This window comes from Pipra filicauda, unplaced genomic scaffold (assembly GCF_003945595.2).
Source record: "Pipra filicauda isolate LSUMZ 115617 unplaced genomic scaffold, ASM394559v2 scaffold30_size5312502_pilon, whole genome shotgun sequence".
NCBI classification, from domain to species: Eukaryota; Metazoa; Chordata; class Aves; order Passeriformes; family Pipridae; genus Pipra; species Pipra filicauda.
In genome coordinates this window covers 868,226-896,135 of record NW_024104432.1, presented here as the reverse complement: position 1 = coordinate 896,135, position 27,910 = coordinate 868,226, and the positions used below count along the sequence as shown (strand labels likewise).

The following is a 27,910-nucleotide window of genomic DNA, read 5'->3' as shown; positions in this document are numbered from 1 at the left end:
CAATCTGCCTTCTAGGACACTTGAGTTACACGATTCAACAGAGGAGTTTTTGTTTATTTGTTTCATTTACATCAATATAAATCTCTTTCAGTCAAATAGGAATAAAAAAGTAGTCAACTCTGGAATTTCACAGTTTACAGTTCCACAGAATGTGTATATATATAAATTGTTACTGTAGACTTATTACAGGTGACATCTGCAGAGGTACACAGACATAAGCCACAAAGCTGCTGTTCTTGTCCTATTAATGCCATGAGACATATTCCTTGTACTGTACATTACACTGAGTTTCTAAAATGCTTTATTTACATTACTTCTTTTTCCCCACCATAAATGCATTGGCATAGGTTTACTCTCTTAAATACAGCTTACCTGAGTAAGTCCTCAAGATTCCTCAACAGCTGGGACTTGAAAGGGAAAACAACTAGACAAAGAGCAGTATTAATAGTGATGGATGCTTCACATATCCAAGACTTCTTCCCCTTTGTATTTCATCATTTCCAGCTCTGCTTAACAGCTACTATATAAAGTCTGACAGCACATGTGGTATTGTACATGCTTTATTAAAATGGTACTTGTATTTACAATATCTGCAGAAACAATCCCTCCCACATCTTGCATTCAGACAGACACACACACAGACACACGCGCGCAACGCCCCTTCATTCTACAGGGGTGTGAAGGCTATGCTCCCAAAAGTTAGGCAGCTTCTGGAAAAGGAGGAAGGGTGACTTTTTTGTGTGTTTGTAATTCATTAAAAAGAAGCATGGGAGTATGCATTTGGCCATCACAATGCTAATTTAAGTATATGTAGTATTAACATATGGCAGTAACACTGAGTATTCCTCTTTTACATTCTATACACAGAATGACATCAAGGCTTTCCAGTCAACAGAACATTCCAACTTCAGTCTCAATGCTGCTTGTAGTGACTATGAAACCGCAATTTGGGGGCTGTCCCTTAAAACAATTCAAGTCTATGTAAGCGAAATAAGGCACAATTAATATTTGATTTGATTTAGAGGATGGGAAAAGGGGGGAGAGGCAGGCTTCAGATAATAGTTGTTGCAGAGGAAATGGTTTTATCCAATCCTTCTGAGAAAAGGATGAACTTTATCCCCATCCTAATCTACATGGACTTCTCTTAGAGAACTGAAGTATTCTGCTGAGGCCACTAACGCCCACATACAAAACAAAATTGGAAATTCACATTTTAGCACCAGCTTCAGTAGTCTAACCTACTGCTGCTGATGTGCATGAGTACATCTTTAATGCTAGAGGAGAAACACACGAAACAAGATTCAAACCTTCCTCTGAGCTTGAAGACTCACATCTTTTAGAGAACTTGTAAGATATACTACTTGAAGGCTTCAGCTTACTGATAAAAAGGAATAGCATTTTTGCCTTTAAATCCCTGGCCCCTCTTCCCTAACGAAGCCTAACCAGACATTACAAATAAACTGCAACAAAAAATTTGGCAGCACAAAGAATGTCTAGTATTCAAATCTTCACTTGTGAGTATATCCTTGTACAAAACCTGTTGAATGTTTTTCGCAGCAGATGAACTGTACCCAAAGATGCAGGACATTCTGTGATGGGGATAAGAGGTTGCAGTTCCGAAGGCCCCTGACTTTGGTTGTTTACAAAGTTCATTCCTGTTTAGTGTGATCCTTGGTATCTTCCTCATCTGTGTATTCTGATGGTTCTTCCCCTGGTTTTAGGAGTCTACCTACGTAGTCATATTTTTCTGAAAGAGAGTTATGATTCCATTACAATCAAATACAGCTGCATTTGCTTGTTAGCATGGACTACTGCAAATTCACTTTTTCTCTTACACACTACAGTTCTTAAACTGAATCACTGGAATTGGTGGTAATTTAGCAGCAAGCTCAGCCTCCCAAACCATTCTTTCTACTACTGCTGCTCCCTTCTTTCTCTAACTGTGAGTACTTTGTTTCTGTTCTCCCGCAGCTGATCAGGCAAAGCTTTGTCACTCAAGGGCTGAAATTGCTGCTCTTCAGTCCCTCAGCCTGTTTTGATTTCAGTCAGTGTGAAAAATGACTCTTCCTCCCTCCTGAGGCATATTTGTCAGAAATTATTTCAAGACAAACTTGTTCAACCCTTTATGCTAAAACAGTCTTTAGTCCTAATTATAATTCCATGGCACCCAAAGCCAACAACCTGCAAGCGGGAGTTCCATCAGCTAAGCTGATGAGATTTGAGAGTGAAATTCTGTTCTGAAGAGCTAAGAGAACAGTTTTCTTGTATAAAACTAAAAAGTTGAAAGAGATTTAGTAAGATATAGTGAAAGGCTCTCTACGGAAGAAAGGCCTGAATTCCCTGGTCTTTTCTTAACGAAGTTACATTGCATTAATGATATTATTGTCAACATCTCTTTAAAAGCTTCCCAAGCCCAAATCAGTCATTTTTATTAAAAGCATTTCCTTAAGCTAAAGACGTGCTGCTAATTTGAGAATTTACCTTTAAATTGCATTTCCCACTCTCTTACACTTTCCATCTGTACAGCATTTAAGTCCGATAGGTCATCGTATTCATCTCTGAGTGCATCTTTATCTAGACAGAAAGTTGCTAGTCCCCTGGAGGCATCTCTGCCAGCAAATATTCCATATGGACCCTCTGAAAACAAAAAGACAAAATTGATGCCTTCAAGTCTTTGTTTATGGTAACCAAATCTCTGTTCTTTACATTGTCTGCCCAAGCCATAAATTAAAATTCTGCAGTGACTGGAACAGCAGCAGTTTCAATGCCACGGCTGTTCGACATTCAAAAGCACTGCAATTCAATCTTTAATGTCACTGGGAGATAAAGTCTGCTGAGAGAAGCAGAACCAGGAAAATAACTTTGAAGGGATATCTGGAAAAATCCCTGTCAGTTGATGCACGTCAGTGGATGCAAATTCCAAAGGGACCAGAGGCTGGAATTCAAAAGAAATGCACTTACTTCTATTAAACAAAACATTGGGTATTTACAAGTCAGGCATTAGCAGAACCAAACTCTATAGACATCTTAATTAGAAAGTCATTATTATAAATAAATATAACTTAAGACTGCTAGTTAATAATTTCACTTCACTTATAGAACCACAAGAACTTTCTACATCTTTTGGGACATTTCTTACTTCTGTGGAAATCTCCTCACTTACTTTGGGCAGCAGATCCTCCATATCCCTATCCTGTACTGCTCTTGAAAACAGCACAAATTGTCACGTTAAGAATATAAAGCAACTACTTCCTCTGTACTTTTTGACTAATGCAAAGCAGCACAAATATGCCAATAAAATTTCGAGCAATGACTAAAATATATATTATTACTAAGAGAACTGGATGATTTGCAAACTAACAACTTTCAGGATAAGGTTGGTAACTGGCTTTCCCAAATTTTAATTAATGGAAAAGACTTTAAGCATATGTTAAATTTTCTTGACCTAAAACCAAATACCTTAATTCAGATCAGTTCAAACAAACAAACAAAAAAAACCCCACAACCAAAAAGCAAACCAAAAAACCCCACCCACTTTAAAGTTTTCTGCACTAACTGCAGCAGCTGAGCACCAGGGAGATGCCCAAGGCTTGCTACAGAGTGGTTGCTACTTGACGATAAATAGGCCAGGACCCTTCTCTGGCTTACCTCTCGACAGTGGCCGTCAGCCTGAAGGCAGCACCCACGGGCAAGAATGAACACAAGCAAGTGGCAACACACTGTCCTTCACCCCCTCTATTGCCTGCTGGAGCACCTCAGACCTCTTCTGCACCAGGACGAGCCACGGGAAATCAATCCAAGAGGCTGGTTTCCTCCCAGGCCGCTTGCTCCAGCCACCACACCTATCTGCTCTTGCAGGGCATTGACTTCGGGGTTCAGACAGAGGCTGAATGCAGCAGGAAGAATTCCTGAGGCAAGGAACCCGAGTACCATATGGATTAGAAGAAACTATGTCCTCACCAGAACTGGTGTCGTCTCTCCACCCCGGAGTGCTTGGCATTGTAAGCTGCTTACAGTCAGACCTGAGAACAGAAGGGTGTCTTGTGTGCCAAAGACAATTCCCTTGTCTCTCTGGAAATAAACCAACTGATTTAAAAGCAAAATTCCACAAAAAGGAGGTATTGGAGAATGAACTATCAACTGAAAGTTTGCACTGTACCAATCTGGCCATAAGAGACAATCATAATGATCAACAGCATGATGTGCTCATCCTTTTAGATATTTAGCTCCAGGAATGACATTCACAAAAACTACCTTTGGGATCAGAAACTACATTTAGAGTACTAAAGAGAAAAAAAGGCAAGAGGGCTAGTGAACTCTATCTTTCCTATTGGCATCCTGAATTAGATGTTTATTTGCAAAACAGGATTTAGAGACTGACATCAACCCTGTACAAATGCATTTTGCATACTCAGTCACTTCCCACAGAACAGGCTAAGACGCAGTGATGCCTATCATCTGTAACACAACAGTTTCTTCAAACAAGAAGTCTTGCTTCACTCAAAATAGCAATCATTCAAGTGATCTAGTTTTTTATGTTCTGCATGAAGAACTGGAGCTATAAACAGCTCTTACAAACACCACAGTCAGTAAATCTTTGGATAATGTGTTATCTAAATTCTGACTAACCAGAGAGTAGCACACTGCTACCCTTCTCTTCAACCCTGCATTTAGTGGTTTGTGGAGTTTTACAGCACCTGCTGAGATGCCACCTCTTGGTCAACCAGCTTGATTACAATTATTTCTATTAAAAAGAGAATGACATATTTATCAGTATCATATTTATCAGCACTGAACACCCTTATATCTCAGTAATACACTTAACTGAAAGCATGAAAGCTTTTAGAATGTATCAGCTTGCATTAAGATTAATGGAGGCAAAATTTCTGCCAATATCTTTTAATATCTTTTAAATATCTCATATGCTATTACACCAATTTTTTTTTCTTTTCTGAAACTGAATCTAAACATTCCAGATTGTTACTACAGAAGTATTCAGAAGTCACAGAGAAACCATCGAGCCATGTCCAAGCACTCAATGGAATGCTAACTTGTAAAAATCAGCCTTTGGATTCAGTAGACAGCATCTCAAATTCCAGTTCTGTAAATGTAACTTAGAAATGTGTCCCATCCTTTACTAAAAGGTAAATATTGCATTATGATTATTAAAATACTGAATTATGATTATTAAAAAATGGTGCAAGCTTGGCTTCACCTTAGTTGCACGGTTGCTAAAGCGAAGTTTAGAGTACTCGGTATGAGCAATCTACTTCAACATCTAAAGCTTCCATTCAGGTACTTCTACACGGGGTTTAAGTACAGTATTTTATATTAATATAGAACAAAGAGGTCTGGGGTTCTGCTATTAGCCCATGTCTATTATTCACTTTTATATAAAATACCAGTGCAACAGTCTTAAAAAGGTATTTTGCATATCAGATTTCATTGCATTTGGAGAAGCACCTAGGAAGGTGCCAGCACAGAGAACCCCAGGGAGAAAATATCCTTCAGGAACATGATTCTGAGTTAGAGACATTAGTGCAATCCTAGACATGCTCCCACAGAGTTTTTTCATGACCAGATGCAATTTACTCTGCAAGCCCTACCCACAGTCCTTTCCTTTTGTCTGCCCACCTATTTAGACTGGCTCCTGCTGTAAATAATTGATTGCAGCATGACATGACAGACACACTGAAGAGAGGGCAAAAATAGAGGCTTGTAGCATAGGAATGTAAACCAAAGTGATTTTTCGAGACCCTATCACAAAATCTCAGTTTTCTTTTGCTGTATCCCCAAATTAGCTATTTCATAGTCAACTATGACTTTAAAAAATTTCTCTCCCACTCCTATTTGGCATCTCACAACAGTGGAAGTCAGGGAAGTGTCAAAACGAATTAAAATACGTCTGCTACATGTTACTTGGCTACATGGTGCTATGAGCCTTACAAGAAGGAAAATGCTGTTCCTTGAAGAATGCTTTTCTTTCCATCATGGCTTTCAATATTAAAGCACTCTGTTCAGAGCCTTTGTTTATTTTAGCCCTGAGACCAATTATCCAGACCACATATTTGCCTACATAACTCCACATCTTTACCACCATGTTCATACACTGCATTTTCCCCTGTATAAAGTCCTCATCTACCTTACAACTCCACCTTGTATAAAGTACACCCTTCCCTAAGCTACAACACATGCAAAACATTGGTACCCACCACCTGCAGATCCTCACTTCCTTTTAGAATCCAATTAAGAATCTGGCAGCCTTGATGAACTTGACATTGTGTTCCAGCCTGATATTTGTCTTTATTCACAATAAATAATTCACAACTGGTAAAATCAAAATCCCTTCAGACAGTAAAAATACCTTTGCAATTCCTGCACTCAGGATTTCTGCACTTCCTAGCCCTGTTTTGGTTCTCAGATGAAGATTTAATTTCTCTTTGCAGACACTTTAAGACAACAGCAGGCAAGGAAGAATATATTTAGGCTAAAGCACTGTAGTAAAAATTTTGAAGTATGAAGTTTTTATTTGGAAACACTGCTTCGAGTCACTTCCTCCAAAACAGGCTAAACTGGATCTTGGAATAGCATGCATTTCAATTTTCAGCCAGTCTGGCCAATAGTTCCCCCAGCAAAACCTATACTCATATTCAACTTTGGAGTAGATATTCTTGGTTACCAAAGAGGCTACCTGACCATTTATTTCAGTTCTGTACCGCTTTGTGGAACATCCCAGACCATTGCTACAAGACTAGTAAAGAACTGAACACTGTACACTGAACTTTGGATTGTTCCAAGGGGCAGTGCAGGGATCACACCACAGACAGCCACGTGGACTTTATATCTAATGAAGTGATATGTAATCTAAAAATTGTATTCATTTTCACAAGGCCCATCATGTGATTTCTCTGAAGAAGCCACACAGGTTAACAAGGTTCCGTTTTAAACCAGCAGCTTTGGTTTCTTCAAGTAGGAAGTGCAATCACCAAATATGCAAAGTGTACCAGATGTTCTTTGCATCTGTTGACTCCATGCAGCCACTGGAAATAAACCCCAGTTTTGTCTGAAGCTTAGATATTCACGGACGACATTTGTTCATCTGCAGACAAAATTATTAACAACTGCATTATTCCATCACTTTGCCTACTTTTTCCACTCCAGCTCAAAGCAAAAACTCCACTGGCTGTTCCACATTTTCCATCTGAATCCTGACATGTGTTTGTTCGGTGTTGCATCTTTCATGAGGGAATGAAAAAGCTACAAATTAGACAAAGCCATTTTGAGACGCAGCTTGAAAGCAGAAGCTTTCTAATAACATTTATCACTGGGAATTCAAGGTGACATACTTTACTGCTCCAGATTTACACGAAAGGAAAGATGTGGGTTAATTTTAAGTTACAATTTGCATGAAAAGTATGTGTTCTTAGGAGACCAATCCACAAAGTCTACAAGCTGAGATGGAAACTGCTTAGAAACAGAGGTCTAAACCTGACTCCTCAGGCATAAGGCCAGAGGGCCTCACTCTCACTTATTTCCTTTTTAACTCTCTAGGAAAAAAAAGTGCAAGAATCCACTTATGGGGAGACAACAAGCACTGCAAAGAGAGCTTGTAGTTGAGCAGTCGAGAGATTCCTGGAAGATAGTTCCATTCTTGAGAAGGACCTAGATTCTACATCTTGCGTTAGTGACAAATGCTCTGGCCACTAGTTTATCTCATAATAAGACAAGCAATGCTGGCCAGATGTTTTGATTAAATGAAAGTGATGCTGCTGTGTACTGGATTTAACATCCAGATGTCACTAACAATGATGTCACTATCACAACCTAATATATCTTGCTCTTAGCATACCTGCTTGATTAGGCCCCTCAAACCTCAGGTGACTCAATGATCTCAGAGGTTTTTTCCAACCCAATCGATTCTGTGACTGGGACATGACTGGTTTAAACAGGAACTAGGAATTTACAGAGACCTTTTATTAAACACAGTTATTCTAGTTTTAAGGAACATATTGATGTTATGAAAAAAGGAAAAAGAAATTTAAAAAAGATAAGGAAAATGCTGACAGACACAAGGAGCAGAAGCAGAGGAGGAGACGAGTACTGATTTTCCTGCTCAAAAGCACTTTACTGGCCACTGCTCTCCATGAACATGGCCTGAAGGCTCAGAACAACCCCTCCATCCTGGTGGCAAAGGCAGTACTCCCTTTAACCAGAAGTATGGAAACAATCTCTGACCAATAGCATGTATACACCTTTTAGTTTTACTGCTTCTGGTTGGAACCCATTTTATCCAGAAATGCTGTTTCTCTGAAAAGCTGAATCCCAGGGGGAGAGACATCTCATTACATAGACACCAAAGAGCTGACAAACATCAAAAATGCAGAGAAGACACACACCTTAGAGAAAGCATTTCTTTCCCCCAGTCTTATCCTCCATACTTATCTGTAAGCCCTCAGCCTGTTGTGTTCTTAAGATAAGGTCACCCTTAGCAGAATTGTCCAAATACATCATATATAATGTCCCTCCTGCAACATTTCACTCTAACCGTACCCTCGTAAAGGATGTATGGAAAAGCACTGTTATCATGTGGTCAATAGAGACACAATGAAGTTCACAGCACTCAACTCCAAAGGAAGTCTAACAGCACTGGATTATTTTTATAGGAAGGAACAACTACTATCTTATCTTTTCCTCCTGGCAAACTTGGAAAATCAGAAATCTTCATGACAACTTGAAAGACAAGAGTGGGATGAGAAATGAGCTGACAGTGACAATGTACTGCAGCAAAGGGAAGTCAGGAAATTGATTTTTTTAAGATCACGAAACATTAAGTACCAAGAAGTGACGTGAACAGGTGCATACACAGGATTGCATATAATCTTGCTTTGTCATGCTCAAAGACATATATTTTTCATAAACGCACAAAGTATTTGCTAAGTTAATCAAAACCTGTTTACAGCATTACCTTGGTATGCCAATTTAAATGCTAAATATTAAGACTTGCTGACATAAAGTACTTTAAATCTTACAATGCCCTTCTATTGACAAATATACAACCAGAAATCTTGATAAAAACAAACATGAAATTAAATGTTGCAATAAATGAAATAGTAGATACTGTGTCTTGTTATAAAGGTACAAAATCAAGACAGCATACACAAAAGGTACTATCGTTAGACCCTAAGTCATGAGATGTGATTACAGATGGGAAATCATCCCAAAACAGCTTCTCTGAAAGCCTGGTTATGTGATATTTTTAATAGTTAACCACTAATTGCCTACTTTATTTCTTTCAAAGTTTGTGTGTGATTAAGGAAAAGGCAATTAATTAAAATTAATAACCAATCAAAGCATTCTAGGTCACTTACTCATTTGAGCACAAGCAGAGGTGGCATTTCATACACCTAAATGAGGTGTTGAAACAAAGGGCATCTTTGCAGGACAGAGCAGCATTTCAGAAAAGAACTTGCAAGTAAAGTTTTAAATTAAGAGTACAGTGTAAACAAAGTGGGTTTTGGAGGCACAGACAGGTCAATGTGCAATGTAACCTTCTCTTGCTCTTAGCTAAAAAGCCTTAGACATACCAAAGACTAAGGGAATACTGATGAGATAAACTGTGTAAGGCTTAAAGAAGACAACATGAGAAAAGCTAAAAAAATCTGAAAAACATTTCGATTAAATGTTCAAGAAGGTGAAGTTTTCAGTCATGGTTGTTTGAAAGGATGACTTCAACAGTCTATCAATATCTAAAAATACGTTAACTGTATGTATGTAAAGGGCTCTTCAATGAAACAGGCCAAAGTATAACAGGATTCACTGGATGTGACTTAAAACCATGAGAGTTTTGAGTAAAGTCAGAAGTTTGGTGGGAACTTTAATGGAATCTCAACTGTTGGACAAAAATCTAGACTAATGACAATTTTGTGCATTTTTTAACTTTCTGCTGTAAGTAGAAAAATGAGAAACACCTTTGCATCCAAACTACACTGAAGGAGAAAAACCAGACCTTATTTTCATGGCATCAGAAGCCACCTGAGACAGCCACATTATTCAACATTAACCCAGCACTCCAGATATACTTAAAATTGACAGTGAGCCCTCAGCCAATGCTTTCTGCTGTCTTCAAAGCTGACGCTCTATTTCACATCAGTACCTCAACAAAATACCACGGTCAAAGCCTGAAATATCAGCAAAGCCAGTGCCCTCAGCTCTTTCTTCTGTTAAAATCTGGTCATGCTTTGTTGGTACGCTTTGCATTTCCCTTGCCACACTCCAGCAATGAGACATAAAATTACCCTGAGCATTTTGATTCAATTACAGCAGCTTCAGTTTGTGCAACTGGTGTCACAAACTTCGAGGATAACCAGAGTTACAAAATTCTAGCCCAGTTCAACCATACAACTGCTTGTCCTTTCCCAACTAAGAACCAAAGACTTGTAACATGACAGTGCTGTGCTTTACGTTTTTTGACCTCGATTATTAAATAATAATAATAATGATTACTTAACTTGAACTATTTCCTGGGGGAGAGGGAAGTTATCCTCTCTCCCCTCCACCCTTCCTACAAAGACGCTTCCCATGCCTACTATGAAAACTCCGGCATAGTTTGAATAAATCAAGTTTTCCAAACCACCATTGTTTAAGGAAGAAAATTATCATCAGTCATAACCCTCATTTCCTTTGGCATCAGATGAGAACATAGTGCTCACTGGTGAGTTTACCCACCTCATTATTAAGAACAGTTTGTTACGAGACAACATGCTGCAGTTTCACAAGCTACAATGTGGGTATGAAAACGTAACATTGCCTTTGAAGCTTACTTTTCTGAACCTTCAAAATACACATTTCCTCTCCAAAGAGGAGTATCGTCTGTCTTTCTGTTTAAGAGATCGGGTTGATTTCTGCACTCTTCCCAATGGCAGCAGCAACATAGCAGTCCCTGAGCTCTCCCTGCCCTGCCTCTATCCTGATTAAAATTCATCCTCAATATGGCATAAATAAATAACCAGCTGGTTGTTTTTCTCTCCTAAGCCGTAAGCGCTAGAAGAAAGCATTGCTCAGCTGCACTGGGGAAACCTACTAGAAAAGACAAAAGGAAAAAAAAATAGCATTAAACATCGCACATCCAAATCAAGGCACCTGGAAAAATGACGGATGCTTGACGAGAACCCAGACCCGGTGTGCATCACCAATCTAACACCGCCGGTGGGTCCCAGGCGGCCAGGCCGGGATTGCCCCCCGCCCCCCCGCCGTCTCACCGGGCCCGTAGAACTTGCTGCCTTTGGTCACGTCGAAGACTTTGCCGTTGACAGCCAAGAGGATGCGAGGGTTGCGGGCGCCGTCGAACTCGCGCAGCTGCTCCAGGGAGAAATCCCGGCGCTTCATGCGCGGCAGCGGGGCGGCCTCGCCCCTCCGGGCCGAGCCTCCCGGCCCGCTTCGTGTCCCCCAGCGCAGGTACAGCCGGTAGGCCGCCAGCAGCGCTAGCGCCAGCAGCCCAATGCTCAGCAGCATCTGGCCGCCCGCCGCAGCCGCGCCGCCACCCCGGCCGCCTTCAGTCCTGAGCCGCCCCTGCCCATCGTCCGCCATCGCTGCCCGGACAGCGCGCGCCCGCCCGGGACACGCCCGCTGCCGGACACGCCCCCCTACCCGCCGTCCCGCCCGCTTCCCATTGGCTGCCGGTCTAAAGCGGCCCGGCCCCCACCCCGGCTCGCGCCCCGCCGGCGAATCGGGGCGCGGGCCAGCCCCGCGACGGGCCTCAACGGCGCGCGTGCGCGCTCCGCTCGCGCGAGAGGTGCCGCAGCCTCCAGCGCGCGTGCGCGCGCAGCAAGTCCCGCATTCTCTTTCCGCCTCCGCGCGGCCGCTCGCCCGAGTGGTGTTGGCGAGAGCGTGGTGGCGGGTTGGGGGTGCGTCTCGTGCGGGGTCGCCTCACGGCAGCGGGCGGGAACCTCCGGGCGAGGCGTGAGGGGACTGAGGGGTGAAGGGTGAGGACTGAGGGTTGAGGGGGCTGAGGGCGGAAGGCTGAGTCCCTCCGCCTCTGAGGGCACCGCGTTAGACCCGCGGGGTGAGTCGCGGGAGGCGCCAGCCCCCGCCGGCACCGGGGAAAGAAAGGGTTAAAGGCCGGCAGTGTTTGGCCACCGCGGTACAGCCACGTCGTACAGCGCCCGCAGGGCGGCTGCTGAGTGAGCGACACGTCTACGCAGGGCTCTGAGACCGCGGCGCTGCCCACTCGGGTGGCACGGGGCTGGTCTTGGAAGGGAGGGAAGCCTTTGGAGGTGGCGCTGGGGGGCTGCACTTCGCTACTTAGGGTAAATGCACACTTTTCATTTTCTGCTGTTAGAAAGCGGAGTGATTCGTAACAGAAGGCTGATCTAGTAGGATTACCCCTCGTGCTATGAAATGTAGCAGTGATAGCACATAGGTGGCTCTCGTATACCTTTTTAAGTACAACTGATGCTCGGTAGTGAGTTTACTCAGTAATGTGAGGAGAAAGACTTCTTAAAGGTTTTATTATTTTCACGGAGAGAGAGGGTTTGTGTAGGTCGTCTCAATAGGATGACACGTAGAACACAAAGACCGGGGCAGAATGTAGCCCTTCTGTGCCTCTCACTTTGTGTTCCCAAAGCAGCACTGACTGTCTCATGGGATGATTCGGAAGAGCCACTCTATGAATATGTAACTGGGCCAGGGAATATAAGCCTGGCTCAGCAACTCTCCCTGTGGCTGGAATGTGGTACAAGAAGTACTTCGGACTTGAGAAACGCTGTTATTCCATGTAACTGCTTGGTGCTGAAGCATCCCTGCCTTATACCAGCCGTAGGAGTAATTCACAATCATATAACTCGCTTACAAAAGTTGGAAAACAAATGTTTTCACCAGAAAACTGGGAAGACAGTGCAAGAAACTCAACCCAGTGGAAAATAACATGATACTTGGCATTTACGTAAAGCCTTGGGTTTTCAACATCCTGTGTAATGATTAGGTGTTTAATCTTCTGCCCTCTGAGCCGGTTCAGTAATGACTACTTCTGTGATGAAACAGGATAAAGTTCTTCCCAGTTAAAGACCTGCAATTAAACTACTACTACTATTCTCCTTATCCAAGTAGGCTCTATTTAATATATGTATAAGTAAACGCTATTAAGAAAGTGCTTTTATCTCAACAAGTCGCAGCTTGATTGTGGTTAACAATAGTTTTTATTACAGAATCATAACACGTTTGGATTGTCTGTGCACAGCTATGGTGCAGGTCAGAAAAATATTTCCTCCCCTCATGAGTTTAATTTAGATTTTCCCCCATCATCTTCATGTGTTCTCTTAAATTCCTTTGTATTTCAAAGACGGGTTCAGAAAACACAAACAAATAGTAAGAGATGTGAAATACTTTTACCTGTCTTCCTACTAAGATCTTATCTCTAAATTCATACATTCTTCACGTTTCTTTGAGAACATGTGGTTTCCCACTGCATGAATGTGGTGGTGTGCCAAATTGTGCTAAATCCTGGCAGGAATAATTTCAGAAATCAGGCAACTCTAAGCATTCTAAGCTTCCTTTTTCTGTTCTGGATCCTTTCTTAAGAGAATATATTGGTACCTGAGCTTGGCTGGGACACCTTGACTTAGTTCTGTGAGCCTTGGATCTAGTACAGCAAAACAGTGGCTATTTTTGATCCCGACATAATAGCTGGAAACCAAGAAGAGCTCCAGGAACCTGCCCTAGGGAAATTAAGTCATTTAAAAGATCAAATTTAGAAGAATTGTACTTGAAAGAATTTAAACACTAGAAAATAGACAAATATATTAGAAACAGTGTAATACCAATACTAAGTATACCTGGATTAGACCATTTCCAAACCCATCATCCTGATCAGGGGTAGACAAGTTTCAACTTCAGTCAAATTTTGTTGCTATGCTGTTTAGTTTCGCCTGCCAAAGAAATACCAGAAAACAGTTTCTCCATTATGACCAGTGTTTCTTTCTCACCTGTCTCTGGTTTGCCAAGACAAAAGTCACACAACTGATAAAGGGTCTACAGAAGTCTCTTAGTGTTATTGTGCTGCTTCTGCTGTTCTTTATGTGCACTTCTTAGTGGTTCTTCAGGTATGAACAGGCCTTATTTTGATCTAGCCAGCTGTCATAGATCCTGATCCATGATTGGGAAGCCCACATATAGCTAATGTACATAATTGTGAGTGTCAGTGGGGTAATTACAGCAATATGATTAAAGGAGTGAAAGGAAAATCAGACACTGTGGGTTACCTGTGGGAAGAATATCTCAGAATTTTCCAAATTCTGAAATCAATGCACACCTCATTCATACAGATTTGATCTGAAGAGCAAACAAAGTAGTAATAATGTTTACATATCACAGTTTCCCATAAAGAGCTTGGTAAGCCCTGGAAAAACACGTACGAAAGAATATTACCAAGTTTCTAATTACAGATGTTATGGTTTTGGTTGTTTCTGAGTAATTATTTAGTTTTATAGGGTTTTTTTACCTGAGAAAATTTGAAGAATACCTTGAAAATTAATAGCTCATCACTATAGTCATATGCAATTTCATCTTTTTTACTTCATCTTTTGGATAACTTTTCCATTAGGAGATGAATGCCTCAACTCAAAGTTATATTGTTCACTTTTTATTTTCAAACATTGCTTATTGCAGGCTTTGAAAAGAAGACAACTCAGGGAAAAGCACAATGAGAGCACAGCTTTACAAGCAGAAATCTAACTCTGACACAAACCTCATGGCTGAGGCTTATTTTCTATGGATTTTGAAGCTGAAGAAACATCTCTTATCGCACAAGGACGGGCTACATTCAGTATAGATTAGGAGGTGGACTGTGTGTCAAGGAATGTAGGGATTTCTGAGTAAATTTGAAATAACAGAACAGTCAATCCACTCCATTGATTTTGGGTATTTTTAAACCCAGCTTAATGTATGGGATGCACTGATGATTGTGTTTTAAGATGATGCAGCTTGGAAATGCTTACTGATGAAGTCAGTGCAGTGCTTGATGTCTTATTTCAAAATAGTATCTGCCTGTATTCCTCTACACATATTTATTTCATATTTATTTTAAATGCTACAATTTTTTTTAATGTCACGTCACAGGGTCTTTTAATGAAGGGCTGCTGAATTATTGAGAAATTTCATTCAGAATTCAAAATATAGTATGAACAGTCATCTTGCAAAATTTATGTTGACCCACTGTGCTAGTTTTGGCTAGGGTAGAGTTAATATTCACAGTGGCTGGTATGGGGCTCGATTTTTCATTGGTACAAAGTCTGCTGTTTTTTCTTAGTCTTTAGAAACAGTGTGATGTCTGAAGTGCTTGGTCATAATGTCATAGAAGTAGATTCAGCTTGTCTCTAACATAACAGTGTGATTTTGTTCATCCCTTGTAAAGTTCTCTGTCTAAGGGAGTGTTTCACAGAGAAGTCTCTAGTCCACACTGGGACCAGCAGGAATCTCCGAGCATCTGTCAAGCGCTGACTTGTATGCTAGAGATACATCTTCAAAACCCATATGCCAATGCATTTGCACAGGCAGATTTTTAACAAAACAGCTTGTTTGGGATATTTTTAGCTGTATGTGTGTGGCTTCGTTTTCAATGGTGACTTGAGAACTGCAGTAATTAGACTGTAGTGAAACAGCAGTGCAGGTATCCAGGCAGGCCTTTGGGCATAATAATTTGAAGTCCTTAAACCAACTGCAAATAATTTTAGTATTTCCAACCCATTATTCCAACTCAGTCCTTGACCATACAGGTACGCCCCTGTGCATACTGGGCAGAGTTGTACTGTGTGTATTTTACTACAACACTGGCAAAACAAGCACTTGAGTAACCACATTATATTTATCTGTGCAGTTAGTATAGTTAAATTCCATTAAGTCAGTGAGAGCTTTTCCAGTGGTTTTAATTTCACAAATTTAATAATAGTAGTAACCTTGTATTGGTTTTAAAAAAAGCTAGGTTTGTTTGTTTGCTTCCCCCATAGGAAACATCACTAACATAGATAGTTTTAGTATTAAAACAATATTGATTTAGCCCAATTTCAGTGGATGCTTTTTTTTTTAATTTAAACTCTCTTGGGATTATCTTTATGAAATGCTGTTGTGTTTACATGTACATATTGTTTTGCAACATGATATCACTTATGTAAAAATTCCTTTGGTATTTTCCTTGGTTCACCACACTCATCATCTTCTAGGTTGTCCACAGGTGTCTGCCTCAGCAGCTGTTCTCACTGTGTTAGTGTTGATATACAGTTGTCAACTGCATTAACTGTACATTAAAGATCACAAAGAGAAGTTGGTCACAGGTCCAAGTTCCTGTATCTTTTTGTCCTGCTTACCTGCCTTTCCATCTCAGTTCCATTAAGTCTATGAGGTATTTTTTATTCCATTTAGTCTTAAATCACAATATTTTTATGGACTGTTCCACACTACTCTTCAGAGAGACGGCCAACAAATCCCTGTTTTGACAAGCCAGTGATTCATAGTAGCTGACCAGAGGAGTAGATCTGCTTCTGGGTTTGATAACATGCCCCAGTTTTTGGGTTCATTTAAAAAATGGCCACTAGCTATCCTAGGAGATTTAAGCAACAAATTCACAGATGTCCCCTGCAGGATCCAAGCGAAGGAACCAATGTTTCAAGCCAATATACAGTTTTTAGCCTTATCTGTTACAGTGTTGGCTTTTCCTAGAGAGATTGGCTTCTGTAAAGGTCAAAAACCATTTAGGAAGCTTACGCAGAAGTTTATTACCGCTCTTCCATCCCAAAGTCCACCTAATTATCGAGGGGGAGAATGGTAAATACGCAGCCAAGTGTAAATGTGTCATAGTAGTGACCTATGTATTTAAATAGGCACCATTCATACCATTAGATGCCTTTTCTTTAGTGTGTTGTCATAATCTGTAGAACAGCATCGTTTGCACATAACTGGATACAGATTGCGATACAGCTGTCGTGACTTGGATTACCGATTTTAGACCTCTTCATTGGACAAAGTTTGTCAGGATTCAATGTCGCCAAAGATCAATCTGTCCTTGTAAGTCTTTTTCTTTTTTTTTTTTATGGAGGGGGATGTATGAAAACTGTGTACACATGCAGCTCCTGCTCTTTGGCAAGCAGTCATAGCAAGGAGTAATTGCTGAATTCCTCTGTGGCAAAGTCCATGTTTTTTTAGGTTTTGCTTTGTGTTTCTATTTTTTATGAGAAAAGGGGAGGAAGTTGCAGAATACAGCCAGATTATGCTTATCAGGTAGCAGCATATGCATCAGCAACACATCAGTAGCCTTTGCCACTTTCTAATAAATCATACTTACAGACTTATTTCACAAGCATGATTTTGGTTAATTTGTTTAATAAGGTGAATTTTGCTGGATCTCTTCTGTTATTAACACATTCACCAATATGTGGTATTGTCACCAGAGTACACAAAAATCTTTTCATTGGCTGAAGAAATTCCTCTACTGGAACAGAGCACCTTTTTGTTGCTTAGACAGACAGTATAGTCATTGTGTTAAAATTTGTAAACTAGGGCCTTTATCAGAAGGCAGCTAGACAACATTCTTCTTTGGAATCTCAGATTAACGTGTTCTCTTTCTCTAGTTTTGCGGGTACTCTGAGGATGGAAGGGCCAGTTAGGAGGCTGAGCAAAGCCGTTGCTACAGATAGCAAAGAAATGCATCTCACTCCCAATGACATTGCTGTGAAGATGCAGAAGAGGAACACCAAATTCCAAGACTTGCTGCAGGTACAACAGGAACAAGGGATAAGAAACTGTGACAATGTAATGGCATGAGGAAAAAGGAAAGAAGGCACTTGCTAGAAGGGCAACAAATGCTTTCCGGTGTCTAAAGTTTATGTGCAGATACAAATTCAATAAGGACTAATGACAAGCTCTCTGAGCAATAACCTAACACATAAAAGTTATGACAGTGCATTTGTAGACTTTATTTTCACAGATTTCACTTCAGATTTGGTCTTCCAAACTGTACTAGGTAATTAAAACCATTTTTTTGTTAGCTGACAGGTTTGATGGCCTTGCTCTTAAACATTTCCTTTCATATGTTTCCAATATTAATGAAGTTGTTTATTTAGACATTTGTTGTTCACTTAGTTATAAAGATGGCCATTATGCAAGAATGTTTTAAAGAAGAGTAAAGCAGCTAATCTGTAAGATCAGATACCTGTGCTCACAGAAAAGCACATGCCAAGATTTATGTATAATTTGACATGTATTTTGAAAAAGAAATCAACCGTTACCCCATGCAAACCTTACAATTATTCTGGCCTATACAACTGTACAAATTTATGATCACCTAACCTAAAGCTTGTTGAAGAATTAGCACCACAGGCCTCTATAAAGCCTCATAACATAGAAACATGGGGGTTCCAAAGCATTTTTCTAGCACAAGCCACCCTATATATCAACAATAAACTGCTCCCTAAAATGGTTTAATCTGAATCTTTCTAATTTTAGTCTTCCTGATTTCTTATCAAAGGCATGAATGCTCCCAGAAGTGTGAGTCAGCTCAAAACAACTCCTAGGGTAAGTTTACAGGATCCAGACATTGTCAGAATACTCACTTTCAGCCTCTCAAGTAAAGGTGCAAAACGAAGTATGCCACAAATTAGTGTAAACTAAGGAAGTGGTGTCTTGCCTTCCAAATGCATGTTCTGCTTTAGCAGTGGCTAAGAACAGTAGCTGATTTTTCTCTGCAGCTCCCACATTGTCTGGGACTTGCTTCTTAAAATAATGTCAGGAAAAGTTAAATGAAGTTTACCCAAGTATGTTAACAACGTCTAACCCATTGCAAGCGATGGCCCCTGGTTCTGAATAAGGTTCCTATTTGTCTAGCCTCTTACCAGTGCCTGACAGTGGTATATAGTAGTTTTGATGTAGGCATGTGATATGGTTTGAAGCTGGCTCCCTGCCAAGTCTCCAAACCTTACCACCAGAAGTCGTCCCCCCCCCAACCTCAGGGAGAAGAGGGAGAAAAAAAACTAAGAAAAAAAACCCCGAAACGAGAGAGAGAGACAGCCAAAGTGAGATATATATAAATATATTTACACTTATATACAATTTCACAAGGGAAAGGGAAGAAGGAAAGGAAAGGGAACAAAACTAAAATAAAATATATAGATATCCCAAGACCCAATATCTAACAACTAAAAAGTTAGCAAAGAAAAATAGCTCACTACTCCCCTGGGACAACTGAGAGTCGCTCCGGAACGATCGCCGGCAACCTCTGTCTCCCAAGGTCGACAAGGCCTAACCAGGCCTCGCTCCCCAACACGACAGACTCAACAGCAGGGGACCTGCACCTCCAAGCCGCCGGAAAGAAAGAGAGCGAAGGCCTCTCCTCCTCTCTTCTTATAATCTGGCTTACGTAAAAATCGTAGGGAATACTGGGTAAATCTGGACCCTTCCTTGGTTACAAACTGGTCACCAAGGAAGGCCTAGCCCAAACCACCACAGCGTGACAAAACTCCCAAGACATTCTGATTGGAGTAATATTTCTTCTGGTTAATGCAGGTGTTAAAACTTTTGGGAGGACGAATTATGGGCCAAATTTTTAGGGGAGTACTCCCTATGCTAGATTATGTAGACAAGTCTTATGTGAGAAAAGACTTCTGGGAATAATCTAGATCCTGTGATGAGAGGCATGTAATTGTTGTGCATGTAATAGGTACTTTCTAATTCACATAAAGAAGCAGCTGTAAACCTCTTAATCAGACAGGTTGAATTGTTTGTGAAGTACTCTAGAACAGGTGAACACAATCTTTTATATTTTACAGGGAATATTTTCATGAAGGGTAATACTAACTACTTCTCTCATTCCAATTCATCTTTTATTTATGTCTTATAAAGATGCAAACCTTTATTCTCAACTGCCAGAAGAGAAAGCACCAAACAAAACAAAATGCTGTGTAAGCAAAACATTCCAGTGCCTAAGTCCCTCCCCTTAGAAGGGATGGATATAAAGATCACCAAACTCATGGTAGATAATTACTCAGATGTCAGGAGTGGCTACACTGAGATGACAGAGCTGCTCAGTCACGTGATTGCTCCTGTATCATATGATCAGGATCATGCCTGCCGTGCTAGACTTGCACTGGCAAGGAGAGGGAGGTGGAGTGGGAAGGGATTGAAGTATTTTCAAGCTTGCCCTCCTGTTAAATACACACCTTCCTCAGCACATTCCTGTCAAGTTTTTAGATACCGTATCAACACGTGGGGCAAATCTAGACACTGTGCAAATCTTTGGTTATTAAAACCTTTTTGCAAATAAGTCATTAATACTAACAAATCAAAATAGGAGCCCTTGACCTTTGTTTTGCACTCACCTAGCAGGCCTGCATATGACTAAAACACAAGACACTGGAAAACCAGGCTTAGTGTGTGCATGTCCATATGTTATCTCTGTACCCCTGTCTTCTCCTTTTCATTCTGAATAATGATCAGGACTAGGCTGAAACTGAATGAGAAATCCATGTTCCAAAGAAGCAATGCGATATTATAGTTTAAAAATCAGTTTGTTAGAATTGAAAGCTGGGCGGATGTTAGAAGCAGCCTGGAGAGAGTCAGAAAGAGAGGTTGAATTTAACACAAGTAAGTTTTTGGCAACTTTCCTGTTAAAATCTATGGCCAATGCAATCTTGCAGAAGTAGTTTTAGAGCTGAAACTTTTTTTCCAATGGTAACAGCAACCATGTATTTCTACTGATTTGTGCTGAATAGAGATTGAACTATGCAGACAAAGCAAGGTGCATATGAGAGTTCAGACACAGCATAAAGCCTATGCAGGACTATGAGCTGTTGAAAATCCAAGTAGCCTGTTTTCTCTATTCCAATGCTGTTAGTGGGTGCAAAGAGGTGAAAAGTAGCTCAAAAATACCCAAGTTACACATGAGTTTATCTCCAGTGGTGCAGATACACTGCCAGTTCAACATCTATTTTACAGAGGGATGTTACGCCTCTTTTGCCTTGCGTGAGTTAATTTCTGTACAGACCATATAGGTACAAAATCATGCACATTAGTGTTATGAAAGAGACATTAGTACTCTCTGTAGATCATGTTTGTCCCTACTTGAAGAACCATTATAGTACAATAGACTCATTCGACACAAGTATTTGTCAGGGAGATTTCAAACAAACCTGTACTTTTTATTTTTGCCCATCATAAAGTAATTAAAACTCAATTCATATGTAGAAAAAATGAAGCGATATAAGGCTGTGATTCTGCATTAAGTCATATAAAATCTGTGTATGCTGGATTTCCTGGCAGTAAAAATTTGATCTGTTATTGGTGTGAGCACAACTGCATTTTTACCAAATCACTCAGAGCATACGTTACAGTGTTTATTCAGGGTTTGTGCCAGCTATCTGTCAGTTGAGCAGGATAAATTATGCCTGAACCAGCGCAGAGTTAGAGTGGTACAAACAGAAAATATCTGATAGGACCTCTCCTGGGACAAAATTATTTCTTCAAGCTATTTACTACCACATGGAATGATAACCTACCACCCTAATAAGCTATAAACCCTGCATAGTCCTTAGACAAATCTGTTTCAAGTCAGAGCATGTCTATGTCTGATTAGCTGTAAATAGACTGACAATTTTTTCCTCAGAGGGAAAGAAGGGGAAAGACACAAATTCAAATTATATTTTTCACCTTAGGCAAGTACAGAAATGTTCAAGAATATGATTTGTGTAGAAATCTCAAGCGTGCTCGTGTAAATGTAATTAATGAGATGGAAAAAAATGAGTCGTAATGATAAATAGAAACATAATTCTTGAAATTGCTGGGTTAGGTTTGAGCCCATATTGTGAAAGAAAAAGAATTTGATTCTGTGCTTCCCACCATGTTTCTTCTTTTAAGTATGCAGCTGCTGTGTCATGTTACAGATCTGTGACGTTTCATTCTGAAGCTGAATTGTCATGACAGTAGTTATGAGAGGTGAAGATTGTAAACCAGAACATTGCAGTGTAAACCCAGTGATTTTTGAGATTTCCTAAGTCAAAGGGCTGAATCCATCAGTAAGTGCATGCAGGTTTTACTGTCTTCGATATAAAATCAGCTGGGGTCATGTACAATTTTTGTTGGGATTTTGTTAATTTTCATTGAAATTTCATTAGAGTTTGTGAACTTACTTTTGTCACTGCAGCATTGTCTGGCCAGGGATTGTAAGTGACTGCAATGCAACTTTCTGTGGCAGTACTGCTTAACATTGTGCAGGCCACCCTGGCTATTTGTTTCCACCTGCACCTGTACTGCAGTCTTTACTAGGCTAGCACAGCAATTTTTTTGGGTGCATCCTAGAGTAGCCTATGGAACTGATTTAACTGAAGAATAGCAGGGATTATGAAAGCTGGCATTGCCACTGAGTTTTTTTCCCTCCAAACTGTATAGTGTATGAAAACAAATGGAGCTGGGAATTTGGAGCAGACCTGGCAAAAGGGTATGATTGTGGCTCGGAATAAACTAAAAGAGGGATGATTCTTCTCAAGGTAAGAGCGTACTTGTACCTCCATACCAGGAAATAAGTTAAAGTAGAAAAGGGTATCCTGAAGTAGATGCAGTCATATGAACACAAGAATTCTTTTTAAAAGTGTAGCACATACTGGGGACTGTAAATCAGCTTTGTTATGGTATGACTACATCTATACCACTGGTGCTTAACAAAGTTAGTAAAAATGTTCTTCTAACTGACAGAGTGATGCTAATAAAACTTTTATGTGTACAAGACCCCTAAAAATTGGAATAATCAATAAATAATATACACGACTAGTGTTAACATTGCACACCCCAAATTCAGCAAGAATTCCTATTACGCAAGTCTGAGTTTGTAGAGCTGTAATTCTACTAAGCTAGCACTGTGGGAGAATGCGGAAGTTACTTTTTAGAAGTTGAAGTGCCATTTTATTTCTCTTGATACATTTTGGGGAACTTTCCAAAATCAGTCTTGGCACAGCTGAAGCATCTTTAACATTCTTCTACTACTGTTTCTTCTACCGCTGTCACCTTTTAAAAGCTTATGTTTTTAGCATTCTTCTACCACTATCACTCTTAAAAGGTTATGTGTGTTCTCCAAATGGGACCAGATTGTACTGAAAGACTGTTATTTTTAATACAGTTTCCTGTGGAGGAGTAACTCCTGGCAACACACCACTATTCAATTCATACAAAGCACTCACATCATTTACTCCAGAGACAGGCTTGGGCTCACAACCATTCCAATGTAATCTCTACTAGCAGTGCTATTTTAACTGCAATCACATTACATTATAGGCAAGTACTAAAGGCATACAAGAAGAGAACTTAAAACATCCTTTGGGGTTGAATTTTGCAAAAAGTGATGCTTCATAAAAGCTCGTCAACATAAACTACTTTCAAGCGAAAGTTTATTAAATATACTAAATTAAGGTCTGATGATACATAGCAATTTGCTACATATGGGGATGCTTAAAGCAAAATGTGATTTATGTATTTGACTTCTACCTGCAAGAGAAACATCTGCCGTCCAGTGTGTGATTTCAGTGCACTTGGGATGGAATGAGTCCAGCTACCTAGCGGCAGACATTATAGAGGCACTTTCTTATGCTGTTATGGGTCTCAGAAACTCAGGACTGACCAAAAATCCTAAAGCAAAGAAACTACTGAAGACTATTTATATGGCGGCCCCACATACTCCGAGGAGGATCCAATCTCATTGAATGATAAGACATTGACAACTTATTTTTCTGTTTTGGACATGGACAATGTGGAAGGGAATAGTTAGTGGGGTGTGATTGAGGAATATACCAAGGGATCTTTGGTATGCAGAGACTTGATTTCTCAGGAATGGATGTAGTCCTTTGTTTCTCCACCTTCCTGCTTCACTTCCTCCCAACATCCCTATTGCTGTCCAGCCTTCTGTCAAAGAAATACTCTGGCTGTAAGTTGCACTGTAGAAGAATTTATTAAAAACTATTTCTCTTGCCATTGTAAGATATTGGTGTAATTATGATGTTGTGTACACATAGTATTTATTTATTTTCATTGCTGTAGTTTGGAGCTCTGAACATGTCATGTGTAGAGGTTTTGTGTTGTGGTTTAGCTCTTGGAAATGCTGCTTACCTCTGTTTAAGTTACTGTCATCTTTACATGCTCCAAATGACAGTATCTTTCCCAGTAGTAAGTCAGGAAACCACAGCTTTATATGCTGGTAGTTTCTGCAGTGAACTAGCCATCATTCCTTATGCTCCCATGCCAATCATATCAGCCTCCAGAGAACATGCCCTATAATCACAACACATATGAGTAAGAACATTTTGATCACACAAGAAATAATTCGTGGTTATACAATAATGTTATAAAACCTTACCAATGTATTTTTTTATTCAGTAAAAATCTAATTAAACTTTTTTAGATATAAATCTTTCAAAACCCTACAACTCTTACATTGCACTACTAAGGCAATATGGACAGAAACATTTTACACAATTTATAATTATATACAATTATTATGAATTGTATATTATTATAATATATGTTAACTCCCAGTGTGGTTAAATCTCATTGTACAGCAATAATACTTACACACCTAACTTAGGATTTGCCCACAGATGATAGAAAAAGAAATTCCTCGAAATGAAAAATGCTTGGAAAGGCTCTGATGCAAGACTTTCTGGTTTCCTGAGTAGGTCTCTAAGGCCTTCCAGCCTTACAGAACATTAGTATAATATTGTTAATGTATATAAGGATTTATTTTATTTCTTTTTCATTTTGGAAACATAAATTAAGGCCTTTTACCTATCCCTATCCCTCTCAATGTTTCCTGAATTGCACTTAGTTAAGGCCTTGCTTTCCCTATGTCAAGGTTTCACCTGGTCTCTATACTAAGTGATAATAAGAAAGAGTGAGAGCATTTCCTGTGCCTCAAACAAGCCGCCATTTCTCTCACTGCTCTGACACAGCTACTAACAGTTTCAGAACTATGGACATTTCCTTAATTTCCAAAGCATTTGAAATAAGGGCTTGGGGGAATGGATAAGTGATAAAGAGAGTTTGCTTTGTTTGACTGCTGTTTCAGATTTTTCCTGAGCATTACCCAGTTTAAATCCGTGGAGCCTCATCAGTCCTACACACTCCTTGGTCACGGAATAGCAGAATAATTTACTTTGAAGGGATCCTAGAGGTCACTTGGTCAATCTCAGATCAAAGCAGGGCCACTTAAGATCAGATTGATCAGGGCATTGTCCTGCTGAGTTCTGAATATCTCCAAGGATGAAGAGTCTAGAGGTACCCTTGGACAATCTACTCCTGTGTTGGACTACCTTTATTTTGATCTTTTTTTTTTTCTTCACAACAGGTTTCCATCTGTCCTACAGTCCATCTGTCCCACTATCCCATCCATAACCAAGGCCATTTTAGGAGATGATTTTGTCACTTCTTCAGAATCTGCTGCACTTGTTTATTCTTCAAGTCTTGGACTCTGATGTTAGGGGAGCACAACTGGCAGGAAATCTTGAGTCAGGACATGCAGTTAGATTGGAATCCTTCTGGATCTTAAAGCCAGAGAGGATTTTTTTCAGTGCTTTGGACATGGTCTTAGTATAACTCCCACTGAGAGGAACTGAGCTGAACAGTACCTTTTGCTATAGGTAGTCAGGAGGGTCAAGGTTTGTACTTCAGTGGAACCCAAATTTAGCATGTCTTACTTTTGTTTTCCTTTAGACTGGTGATTTGCAATCAGGTGCTAAGAACACTGCTGTTTCTCCAATCCCCACTCTGCTCTCAGAAGGGCAGGCAAATTCCCTCACAAACACTGGGAAAGGATTACTGGTGCCCTAAATTACTGCAGTACTTAAAGTCATGGACCATAGCCCTGGAACAGGCTGATGCACATGCAGGTAAGCAAGGGACACAGTAAATGTATTGTTCCACGCGCACTTTTGCCAGCAGCAGCCTGTTTTGAGGCATTCTCAGGACTCACCTCAACTATAAGCTGCTTGTTCCTGACTCTGTTTCAGCTGTGACAAAATGACTGTATATGTGTGTGTTTGGGAACAGAATCATGAGACTGATTCAGGTTAAACTGCCTAGCAAAGCTTTTTTTGCAGAATTTTTTCTTCAATACCTATTAAATTCCCATGGCCTGATTCACAAGGTGACCTTTTAGACAGTTGTGTTGATAAGAGTCATATGGCTCTTAAGAGAACAAGGAAGGAAGGAAGAAACAGGCAGGAAGGAAGAAAAAATTGTAGGAAGTACCTTAAGTCAATACCACTGCCAAAGGCAACTTCTCTTCAAACCTACAGCCTTATGGTGCTGCTGCTAAGACCTGAGCTAAGATATCACTGTTGTCCAGAGTCCAGTGTCCATCTCACCGTCAGCATCAACAATGCTGGCACTTTCATAGCTATACTTGTATCAGTTTGCTCATCAGCAGCGATAAACTAAAGAGTAAGTTAAAAGAATGTAGTAGAAAGGGATCCCTCATAAACTTTTGAAGTTTTTTAGAGGGAATTCCTTGCTCTTTGCAAGCACAAGTACTGCTGAATTTGCAGAGCAACCCTCTTTGGAGTTGTGGAATAGTATCTGAATTAACAGTGTGTTTAAAATTGAAGTTCTCATTTAAATTTTTATGTTAATTTTAGTTTGCCACTGATGTCACACAAGTGGCAGCAGGAATCATTTTACTGAAATCACAGATACTGCTGTGTCCCTCATGAAGTAATTTCTACCTGTGTAAAATACCTATGAAATGCTACTAAATCAAGTCAGCATTTTGTACTGACTTGACACCCATATTGCAGTGATGTAAATTGCTGCAATATGAGACATAAGTGGATAAAATTATACTAGAATAAAAGTCTTGTGTCAGATTTGATCCCATATAAGTGTTTTGTACTGTTGTTTTAATAGAACATTGCAAAATTGAAAAATGATCGGTAGTCCTGACACTGCTTTAGCATTTAAAAGGTCCTATTTTCCATTTCTCTATAGTCCCTTTATGCTACTTCATTAGTTTAAAAAGGCCATAAAGAGAGCACATTTAGCCGCTTGGGAATATTTTCATTTCAGTGTTGCTCTTGCCTTTGGCATAGTAGATATGTTAGGTTGTGGCTGAGGAGAAAGGGTCACGGCTTGCCTGTGTCCCTGTTCCAGCTATTCTTGGATGCTGGAACAGCTCCTGGGGGCTCAGGCTGCCAATTGTACTGAAATTGCTGGTAGCCTTAAGACTATTCAAGGAGTAATTAGCTACCAAATATGGGTTATTGTGGCAGAGTCTAGCTAATACTGCCTTTGCCCAACAGACTAATTAAAGGCTGCACATATGAGAAGAATTGAAAAAACCATCTTCTCTTAAGGAAAAGAATTGTTAAGAAAGAAAATTTGATCTGGTATTAAAAAAAAAGTTCTGTTCTGTTCCTTTTATAGGATCCTAGAAGTTTTTTATAGTTAATCTTAGACTGAAGCACAGCTAGAGTTCTTAAATTAAATTCTTTCATTGTGGTACCCCTGCATTCTCTTCTTTTGATTTAATAAATACATATTTTTTATAAAAAGGTTGTTCAGTGCAAGAACATTTAAAAATTATTCTTGCCTATGAGAAATCAGGAATTCTATTTCTGCTATCAGAAGAAGCCCAGTTGGAGATATGTCAGCATGGGTACCTACACTCTGTTTCTCCCTCTGTACAAAATGAGATGAGGAAGGGGAATAATCATCTGCTGGTCTGACAAGATACAGTCCTCTACACATCAGTATAGCTGTGTTTGTTGTAATTTGTACCTGTGCTCCTCCCTTCTGCTGCTCCTATAATCAGTTGTGAGTAGTTCCATTTCAGCCTATGTGTGTAATGTGTGTTTTCAGTGGTACTTCTATATTTGCTAGTACAATCATAAAATCTCAC

General features: G+C 40.0%; 1 protein-coding gene and 1 long non-coding RNA gene across 5 annotated transcripts; one reads left to right on the top strand and one right to left on the bottom strand.

The window, feature by feature from the left end:
- Positions 1–25: 25 nt before the first annotated feature.
- Positions 26–11,634, bottom strand: PGRMC2 (progesterone receptor membrane component 2). Its single transcript, XM_027715996.2, has 3 exons — positions 11,259–11,634; positions 2,482–2,637; positions 26–1,747 (listed from the first exon to the last, which is right to left on the bottom strand). Exons 1-3 carry the CDS (start codon positions 11,584–11,586, stop codon positions 1,650–1,652), a joined length of 582 nt encoding a protein of 193 aa, XP_027571797.1. The 5' UTR covers positions 11,587–11,634; the 3' UTR covers positions 26–1,649.
- A 213-nt stretch (positions 11,635–11,847) lies between these two features.
- Positions 11,848–24,000, top strand: LOC113985320. 4 transcript variants are annotated; one of them, XR_005564336.1, is made up of 6 exons: positions 11,848–17,052; positions 17,616–17,760; positions 18,512–18,558; positions 21,892–22,049; positions 22,423–22,520; positions 23,147–24,000. It is a non-coding gene; the product is annotated as an uncharacterized LOC113985320 (long non-coding RNA). The 4 variants fall into 4 exon arrangements; XR_005564334.1 differs by having other exon boundaries at positions 21,918–22,049; positions 22,423–24,000; XR_005564333.1 differs by having other exon boundaries at positions 22,423–24,000.
- The last annotated feature ends 3,910 nt before the right edge of the window (positions 24,001–27,910 follow it).